The sequence below is a fragment of the Arachis stenosperma genome, chromosome 2 (assembly GCF_014773155.1).
Source record: "Arachis stenosperma cultivar V10309 chromosome 2, arast.V10309.gnm1.PFL2, whole genome shotgun sequence".
Classification (NCBI taxonomy): Eukaryota; Viridiplantae; Streptophyta; class Magnoliopsida; order Fabales; family Fabaceae; genus Arachis; species Arachis stenosperma.
The window spans coordinates 66629601-66640208 of NC_080378.1; the positions used below are offsets into that span (position 1 = coordinate 66629601).

The 10608-nt window shown below is 38.1% G+C and overlaps 1 protein-coding gene across 1 annotated transcript; it reads right to left on the minus strand.

The window, feature by feature from the left end:
* Positions 1 to 2064: 2064 nt before the first annotated feature.
* Positions 2065 to 3900, minus strand: LOC130960774 (cytochrome P450 77A3-like). Its single transcript, XM_057886236.1, has one exon. The coding sequence runs from the start codon at positions 3743 to 3745 to the stop codon at positions 2237 to 2239; it is 1509 nt and encodes a 502-aa protein (XP_057742219.1). The 5' UTR covers positions 3746 to 3900; the 3' UTR covers positions 2065 to 2236.
* Between the last annotated feature and the right edge of the window lie 6708 nt (positions 3901 to 10608).

The following is a 10608-nucleotide window of genomic DNA, read 5'->3' on the forward strand; positions in this document are numbered from 1 at the left end:
GAGTACTAATATTTACTCATAATGGCAAATTTTAAACTTAAAATATTAATTACCCAAATTAAATTATAAAATATTCATTAATAATAAATTACTAAAATTATAATTTTAGTTATGTAAAATATCTTATTATAGCAAAATTATATAATAATCCTAATTAATCCAAACTCAAATGATAATAATAATAATATAAAAATTAATTTAATTTTGTCTATTAAAATTGTTTTTAATAAATAGTTCAAACAAATAGAATAAATCATAATTAATTTAAACTTCAATAATCGTAAAATAATGTAATTATTTTTAATGAAATAGTCCTCTAAAAATAATAAGTTCAAGTTAATAAAATAAAGTAAATAATTTATAATAGAAGTTTTAAAAATATGGATTGTTACAATGCCTACAAGAATTTGGCCACGCCATATAACCATTAAATTGCCAGTTATCAACTAAATCTGCCAGGTCAGTTTTCTAGTGACGAAAATAAACGGAAGGGCTAACTTGAGGCACGCGTTAAAATTTCAAGGTACAAATTGGGTCAATTAAAAATTCGAGGGCTAAATTGAGTCGGGGTCAAATTTCAGGGGCTATTTTGAGTAAACTCCTAAATACGCTTTTCGGTTCCTGACTTTTTTTCCGTGAGACATAGCACACCTTAATCATCCTTAAACCTCAGTTTGGCACCACCTATCAAGGGAAATAGACAGATCAACCTCTGTTACCAGTTGATAAATGGTTGCCTGCCTGATCTGTCAGGTTAAGTCTAATGTGTCAATCAACAATGTTAGGTGCCAACTCCAAATAATTGAAAGGACTAAACCTATTTTTCTTCCACATCTTCTCCTCATTTCTCTTCATCCAGTCACCATCATCTCCATCACCATCATCATCAAGCTTCACCTTCACTACCATTGCCGAACCAACCTCTCTTTTCTTCCTCCTCTTCCTTTCCCCTTCCTCCCCTTTTTCTCTTTTTCTTCCTCCATTGCACCACCTCCAAAACCACCATCTTCTCCCTCAATTTCGCCACTAATAGCTACCACCACCACTGTAGTTCCTTCCTTTTCCTCTTCTTTTTCTTCTCACCTTCACCCAACCTCCCTCAATAGTTCGCTCCTATTTCTCTCTCAAGCTCATTAAACCAAAGCTCAGCAACCTCTATCTACCTCTAGTCCCTAGCGGAGTCCAACTACACTTCCTCTAAATATCTCAACGCCACCTTCAACTACGCCAAGCGCGCCCATCACCTCATCCCAAATCTTTTTGCCATCACCAAGATCTTTGCTGTCTTCATCGTCCTTTGTGCTACTGCTACTAACAACTTCCCTTTTTCTGATTGGTATACCGTCCTGATTGTTGAGCTTGCCTCATCTTCTGCAACCGCTACCAATAACTGACGCTCCTACTCCACCCTAACAAGAGCCCCACGTGGCATCTGGTGGGGCATTCAAACTTGTCGTCGAAGTCTTCAATTACTTCCAAACTTTGTCTCCTTGTATATATGAAGTGTATGCTAAATTGTTAATGATGTATGGATTACTAGCTTTATTGATATTGTCAATGTTAATGCAAGAAGAGTTTTATGACTGTGGACGTAGGTAATAATGATAACGAGTTTGAAAAAGAGGAAAAAGATGAGGGGGAGAAAGAGAAAGAAGAAGAAGAGATACAGAAGAAACTTTCATTCATTGCAACCATTTGGAGTTAACACCTGGCACTGTCAATTGATACATCAGACATCAGACTCAACTTAACATGTCAGACAAACAATCCTTTGACAACCGGTAACATGGGTCGATTTATCCATTTTTTTAATGAGTGAACAACTGACTAAAGTTTAAGAATGATTAAGGTGAGTTATGTCTAATTTTAATAAATCCTAATTTTAATAAAAGATATTTACCCTAATTTTAATAAGGAAGATTGAACAAAGAAAATTGATTTTTAAAATTGAATCTAAATTAAGCATCATATTATTTTGTTTCAATTCAAATTCTGATCAAAATCAGTTTTGATAGAATTAATTTTACTCAAAAACAATTCTAAAATCACATAACCACATAAAACTTTAAATACACAAGGAAAATCATTTCCATTATTATGCTATGCTAACAAAGATAGAAAAAGCAAAAAGTACAATATAGTCAAATTCATGTTTGACAAAATTATCAGTATACAGTAACCATAATCTTACATTATACTGCTACTACTACTGCACATCTCATTTTGCTGATGATCATTATCTTAGCTTAATGGTTGCTCTGAGAGATTCCTTCATGACCACAGTGAACACCAACTTGCCACTGAAGTCCAACGGCTTCCCCTCGGGATATGCACTCCACTCAAACTCTTGCACCATCCTGGCCAGCATCAGGTGAACATGAACTGTGGCCATACCCAGACCAGGGCATATCCTTCTCCCAACCCCAAAAGGCATCATCTTCATGGTCCCGGTCACTCCGGTAATGTCAACGTCCTTGTCCATTCCTCCATCCATGAACCTCTCCGGTTCGAACTTCTCCGGTTTAGTCCATAATTTGGGGTCATTTCCAAAGGGCGCAAGGAAGATTTCCACGTTTACATCAGTTGGTATGTCAAACCCTGATATAGTTGTCGGTTCGGTAACTGCATGAGTGAGTGTGAAGTACGTTGGAGGATGCTTCCTTAAGAGCTCCTTCACCACTGCTTGCAAGTACGGCATCTTCTCCACGTCCTTTTCGTTCACTTTCCTCTCCCCAACCGTTTCTTTGATCTCCTCAAACAGCTTCTTTTGTACGTGTGGGTTCTCAATCAGTTCAGCAATTCCCCACTCAACTGCTGTGGCCGTTGTGTCAGTGCCGCCGTTAAGAAACTCAGAGCAGAGGGTAACCACTTCATCGTCTGATGGCGCTGATTTTCGCCCTTCGATTTTGAGATCAAACAGCGTGTCCAGGTATGAAAATGGAGTGGCGGAGAGTTCCGAGCCTGGGTTTTCGATTGCCCTCTTTCTCTTATCAATGAAAGGAACCATAAACTCAATCTGCTCCTTACGAACTTCCATGGCTCTCTTCCTCTGCTTTGAGTAAAAAGGCTTCAGGATGGGGAGGTAGTCGTAGATTTTCGCGTCCACCGTGATGAGGACCAGTTTCATCATCTCATCCATTTTCTCAACGGTTTCTTCGTCCATTTCGAGGCCGAAACACATGGTCAGGAGTATGCAGAAGACGGCGAATCTTGCATCCTTTAGCACCCAAACAACTCCGTTGTTAGCCTCTGCTTCGGCTCTGAGCCTGTCGATGAGTTTGTTCATCGCCTTCTCTCTCACAGAACGAAACTCCTTTAGCCTGGTGGAGCTCAGCATGTTTTGAACCATGTTCTTCCTTAGAGACCGCCAGATGGGACCGTACGTGGCGGCGTTAACTGTGAACTTGTTGACGCTGAAGACGTTTCTTGTTGGAGTCTCGGGGGGCCTGCTAGCGTAGAGTGCGCCGTTCTCGATCAACGCCTCGTGGATTAGTTTGGGGTCGCTGAGAAAAATCATGGTTCTTGTCCCCATCTTGAGGGTGAAAATTGGGCCATATTTTTGCCTCACATCGTTCACAAAGACGAAATAAGGCTTTCCGGAACGTGCGACTTGGAGGAGGTTACCAACAATAGGCCAACCAGGGGGCCCTGGAGGAAGGTTGAGCTTCTTGGATTTGGTTTGGGAAAGTAGGAAGACAAGTAGGACTGTAAAAATGAGGATTAAAATTGGAGAGAAGATTATCATTTTTGTTGGAGATCAGATGCGATGGAAATGATTGTGGTTTGCGTGGAGGAGACATATGATCGGAATGGTATTAAATGAGAAGGCGAGATAGATGCATGGGGAGGGTGCCGGTGGGTTCAATTAAGGCACTATGAAGTTTCGGCAGCAGAATGGAAATGGGTAGTTGTGCAGCTGTATATGATACTGAGTGTTAATTAATGCTAACTGCATGGTAGGATATTGTGGTGAGGAGTTAGGCAAAGGGCGGCATCAGACGGACTTGTGACACTGAACGGTAATTAATCGACTCAACCACTCTGTTGTGAAATGATGTGTTGTGTGGCAGAATTTAAATCCATCTGCAAACCCAAAAGTAAAAAAGCTTCGGACACACAAACCCGTGGGCAAGCACGGATGATGGGAGGGCGGGGTTGACCGTTTCCTACAAATAAGAGTAAATATTTAAAGTAGTATCGGAAGTTCCACTCGAGTATTAATATCGTCTTTGAATTTAAAATTATTTAAAATTATTCCAATTTTATCTCTAAACTTAATAACGGTCGTCTCCGAGAGATTTTCCGGTGACAATTTTTTTGAAAGTCAAAAATAAGCTCAACACACTTGGTGGAGCATACAATACAAAAGATACAAAGCAACTCCTATATTATCTCCGACATAGCCATCAACAAGATGAGATACTTTTAGACCATTCCTTGTAACTACAGACCGATCTAGAAATACATTTCACCATAACTGTTTTCTTATTCTGGAAGATGAATTTATTTTTACACAATCAGATATTCCATATAACTAAAAAAAAATCAACTAACCATATTTTACGCTCATCTTTTTTTATAGGCATCATCCTCCAACTCTCAAAGTGTTCTGTTATTGACCTGAAATACACCAAACTCGACCCACATGAGCAATTCATACGCACCATATCTATCAAATAAATTCACACGTAACAAACAAATGTTGCACAAATTCAACTTCCTTTTTACACATCACACAAACATTATCATGCTAAACAATAATGCCGAATCTACTCAAGTGATCCTTTAGACAGATGTCACGCTAAAAATAACGCTGCACTGGTAAAATATCGTCGTTTCTTTTTTAGCACCCAAATAGAATATAAACGACGTCCTTTAAGATATTTTGAGGGAATTTTAACTCCAACATATTAAAATCTCCGAAAATACCCTAAACAATGTCATTTATGTTTTATTTAAATACAAAAAATAAAATGACAATGTTTTTACTTGTTCAGCGGACTTTTTACGTGGTACCCGTTCAATCTCATCATCTTTTCGTCATCGAAAAATATTTTAAAAATAATCGTTGTTTAAATTTAGAGAAAAATTTAGGATAATTTTAAATTAAAAAATAACATTAAAACTTGACTACAAATTTAAAAATCACTTTAATTATTAATTCAATATTTGTCACCTACTCAGTCATCACTTTAGTGTGAGTACAGTCACTCGCTCACCCTTAGGATAGTTGGTTTTATAATAAGTTAATAATTAAAAATTTTTAAATAACGTAAAATAATTAATTAAATTATTATATATAATTTTTAATTATTAACTTTGTATTAATACAAATTTTCTTTGAGTTTTCATCTCAAATTAATTATTTTAACTTTTAATACATATGTAATATTTAGTAATTATCCATGGTTCAAAGTGCAAAATAACTAGAGAGTAAAAATTTTCTATTTATTCATAATTGGAGGATCAAGTGATCGGTAGTGATAATTAAATAATAAAGAAAAAGTGTGGGGAGTCAATGGAATATTTGTACAATGTGTACAATGGAGGTTTAGGGAGTATTAAAGATATAACTATTAGGTTATCCTTTTCTATCAGCGTAAGCCTCTGAGATGAGTGGTATCATGACATGGTAATAGAATTTTAGATCTGAAAGGTTGGTGCACGAAATTGCAATCACACTTTTGCAATTCCGCACAACTAACCAGCAAGTGCACTGGGTCGTCCAAGTAATACCTTACGTGAGTAAGGGTCGATTGATAAACCCCATTTGTAGGGCTTATCTTATGCTTGATTTAGGGGATTTTATAACCTTTTACCCAAATTTATGCAATGAAATAGCATGGTTTTGTATATTCTCCTTTAATTGTGCTTAAGAGTGAAAACATGCTTTTTAGGACTCAAAATAGCTAAATTTAATTCACCTTGATTCTATTAGATGCCTTGATATGTTTGTTAAGTGATTTCAGATTTAGGGAGGCAAAGATTGGATCAAGGGAATGAAGAAAAAGCATGTAAAGTTGGAGAACTCATGAAAAAATGAAAGAATTGGAAAGCTGTCAAGCCGACCTCTTTGCACTTAAATGACCATAACTTGAGCTACAGAGATCCAATTGATGCGGTTCTAGTTGGGTTGGAAAGCTAACATCCGGGGCTTCGAAACGATATAAGATTTGCCATAGTTGCATCGCGCATAGGGGCGCGCATGCGCACGGTACGTGGACGCGCCATTGCTGCCACCTGGTTCACTTAAAGCAAAACGTGGCCAGCGAATTCTAAAGCCTTGTGAGCCCAATCCAACTCATTTCTGATGCTATTTAACCCAAGGAGTGAAGAGGGAAATACAAGTTAGTTACCATTAGTCATAGTCTAGTTTTAGAAGTAGTTTCTAGAGAGAGAAGCTCTCACTTCTCTCTAGGATTAGGATTAGGATTAGGTTTAGTTCTTAGATCTAGATTTTAATTCATTTTCTTCTACTTCTATCTTCTCAATTCCTTGTTATTACATTCATTCTTCTTCCATTCTTTTGTTGCAATTTCCTTTATGTTGTTCTTGTGTTTTGTTGTAGATCTACTTTTGTTCCTCCTATTCTCTTTCAATTCAATTAGAGGTAATTCATAATAATTGTGTTCATTTGATTTGTTGTTGTTAATTCTTTGCAATTGAGTAGTGTAGATTTACTTTTCGATTTCATTCTTGTTGTTGCTTTACTATGCTTTCCTTTTATGCCTTCCAAGTGTTTGATGAAATGCTTGGTTGGATTTTAGAGTAGAATTTTATGTTCTTGGCTTGGAAAGGTAACTTAGGAACTCTTGAGTTGCTAATGTCCAAGTAATTGATGATTGTGATCCATTGACTCTAGTTCTCACTAATTGAATTAGTGGAGAGTTAGGACTTATGGACTAGGATTGATATAGCTCATTTGACTTTCCTTTACTAATAGTTAGAGGATGATTTAATGAGATTAATCCTTGCTAATTCTCATATTGTGGTTAGTGATTAGGATAGAGATCCTTGACCACCAACCCTTGCCAAGACCTTTTTAGGCCTTAGTTTACTTTCTTGCCATTTATCTTTCATGCTTCATATCAAAACCCCAAAATAACTCACAACCAATAACAAGACACTTTATTGTAAATCCTAGGGAGAACGACCTAAGGTTTAAATACTTCGGTTTATAGATTTTAGGGGTTTGTACTTATGACAAACAAATTTTTGGATGGAAGGATTATTGTTGGTTTAGAAACTATACTTCAACGAGATTTAATTTGTGAAATTCTAAACCGTCAAAAATCCAATCATCAAAATGGCGCCGTTGCCGGGGATTTGCAATGGTGTTATGTTATTGGTTATTGTACATATGTGAATAGTGTAAATAGTTTGTCTTTTGCTTGTTTACTAGATTTTGTTAGTTTTATTTTGTTTTTCCATAATGAATTCTCACTTTGGCTATGAGTTTGGCTCTAATTGTGTTGTAGAAAATGTGAACTTCAATGCTAACATGTACCAAGGATGGAACCAACAAAGATGGGAGGAGCATCAAGGAATTGATCATTCCTATTGGCAACAACCTCCGGATACTTATAGGTATAATTTCCATCCTAATGCATGCCAATTTAATGGCTATGATGACTCTTTTTGTGACACTCAACAACCACCATCATATGCCTATGAATCTCATCCTCAACATGAACCTCAACCATTCTCACAAGCCTTTCATTACCAAACACCACCCTATGATCCATATCCATCATATAACCAAACCCCCATACCATACTCTTATGACCATTATGAGCAAGAACCCTTAGAATCACCACAACCCTATCAAGATTACTCCCAAGAACCACCTCAATACACACAATCTCCATAACCTTACCAAAAAGAACCACCTTCCTATTATGAACCCTCTCTCCAAAATAATTAACCCTCTTACTCACCCCAAACCCCAATAGACGATCCTCTCACTTTATTACTTCAAGGACAAGAAGCCATGAAGCGGGATACACTTGAGTTTGTGACCAATTTGACCAAGGTGGTGCATACTTTAGCCCACCAATGTTTGAAGGCTCAAGGTAATTCCGTGACCACATGTGAAAGGTCAAAAGAAGAGCAAAGTATGAAGGAGAAATTGGAAAATCCGGTGGAGAAGGAAGAACCAAGTTTTGTGTTGGAACAATTGGAGGAGCCTATGATCATTGAAGAAAAGGAAGAGGTGGTTGAAGATTTGGGAGATGTTGAAAGTCCAAGGGAATGTAGCATCATGGAGCACTCTTCCAAGAATCCTGATATTGATGTTGAAGAGGGTGCGCAACCTCCAAGGCATATCATCGTTGGAGACTTGGAAGAGGCTTATCGAGAGATGGATTCAATCATGGATGAATTTCTCTCTACAATGGAATCCTCTCCCATTGGACATGAAGTTGAAATTATAAAAGAATGTGCACAACCTCCCATACCCTTGGTGAGCAACGAAAAAGAGAGTGAATTGGAGGAGAGCTACCAAGAGGGAAAAGTTGGCATGGTGTATATCGAAATTGAAGAATATGAAGAGGTTGATCAAGAAATGGATTTATTCATCAATGAATTCCTATCCAAAATTGAATCACCTCCAATTAGGCAAGAAATCAAAGTTCTTGAAGACAACACCAAGCCATGTGATAAAAAGGGAAAGGTTGAAATCGAGGAAGCTCGCAAAGAGGTGGAAATACACAAAGAAGAGCACAAGGAAGTAGACCTTGCATTGTCTAAGTGTGGGGAAGTCTCCCTTCCCGAGTCACCATCCAACACAACATTCAAGTGGGTAAAACTCTTATCCCTAAGCCTTACTTTCTCACTTGAATATGGTTTAATTGAAAATGATGGTCAACTTAGAGCTCTTTGTGGAGTTAAAAGTATAAGAGAGGTGTGTAGTGGTTGGAAACATCATTCAAAGCTCATGACGGTTGTAAGCTCAAAATTCAAGAGCAATGGTGGGTGTAGAACCAAATTGCATGGGTCTAGGAAGCTGTTTGGAAGCTTCTTTGAGAATTCTAAGGTCATGCCACCCACATGGATTAATAATGATCAACTTAAAGATGGGTGTAGAAACAAGATATGGGATCCCGGTATACATGAGGATCAACTTTGGGAGCCCCAAGCTTGTGAAGAACTCCATCAACACTTGGTGCAACAAATAAGAAGTCTTGGGGCACAATGGAGAACCAAGCATTGGTGGGAGTTCCAAGATGAGTACAAGCACAAGCCACCTTGAGAGGAGCTCCCCATAAGTCCAACTTAAGGACAATAAATAAAAGTGCTAGGTGGGAGACACCCCACCATGGTAAACTCTTTCCATACTCTTTTAGTTTTGTTAATAAGTGAATTGAGTTGCCACTGTAGGTAGATTCTCATTTTCATTTTTATCTTTTGTAAATATTGGTAGAATTAGTTTAATTTCTTGTTTTTATTGTTTTATTAAGTTTAGTTAGAAGTATAATATGATAAATACGGTTTTAGGGTGTTTTGGTAGCTGTTTGGAGGATTGAAAGGCTTGGATGGGTGCAAGAACTTAGAAAAAATTTTGAAAAACAGAACACCATCCACGCGTGCGCGCACATAACGCGTACGCGCACCTGAGCATTTTTCGACCATCCACGCGAATGCGCACTGCACGCGTACGCGTGGATGCAAAAATTCGACCCCAGCCAAAAACCCGAGAGTTAGGCCTGCATTGTGCGAAGATTGGGCATAAGGCACAAGTCTGTGCACGCATGCGCGCACTTGGCACGTACGCGCACATGATCTTAAATTGGCAATGCACGCGCACGCACACTGTGCGTGCGCGCGTCGATTGCACGATTCACACTCCTGGTACTTTTACTCGAGAGTTGTGCCAGACTTGGGCTGACATTATGCCTCCGGCCTAACTCGATGCACGCGTGCGCGCACCTGGCGCGTACGCGTCCCTCAACCAATATGCACATCGACGCGTAAGCACGCATGACGCGTACGCGTCGGTAAAAAAAAGAGCTTTTTTTTCTCATCTTCCATTTTCTTTTGTTCATTACATTCACATACTTCTACTCTTTCCATTTTCATTTTTGTTTCTAAAGCATGTTTTCAGTTTTTTTTCTAAGTGTCATTTTAATAATGGTGCTGAACTTTCCTACTCAATTGTTGAGACTTTCTTACATTATTTTGGTGGTTCTTGACTTGTTTGATATTGTTGGGTGATGAAACTTTTAAATCAATGCTTCATCTTGTATGATTCTTGTGTCTTTGTGCATTGATATGACCTCATATTGTCTTTCATGACCCACTTCTTCTCATTTGAACTTGATGCTCAATACACTCTTCATGCTTTAACTTTACTCTTGCATCGAGCTTAATGATATGCCTTAGCTTACATTGTTTTCTCACTCACATGCTTAGCTAACATGTAGTAGGGAATCATACTTTTATTTGGCATTAGCCCCCGCCTATGTTCTAATTGCCTTGTTATCTTTGTTATAGGCTTAATTTTCCTTCCTTTTCTTTCCTTTTAGGTTAGGCACCAAGAAGGAAAGCAAAAGGAAAAGCTTCTAAATGGGGAAACAAACAAGTCATCTGCACAACCATTTGAGGAGCTCA

What these genes read in the sequence shown, in the direction of transcription:
- LOC130960774 (XM_057886236.1), bottom strand. Translation starts at nt 3,745, where the DNA reads ATGATAATCTTCTCTCCAATTTTAATCCTCATTTTTACAGTCCTACTT.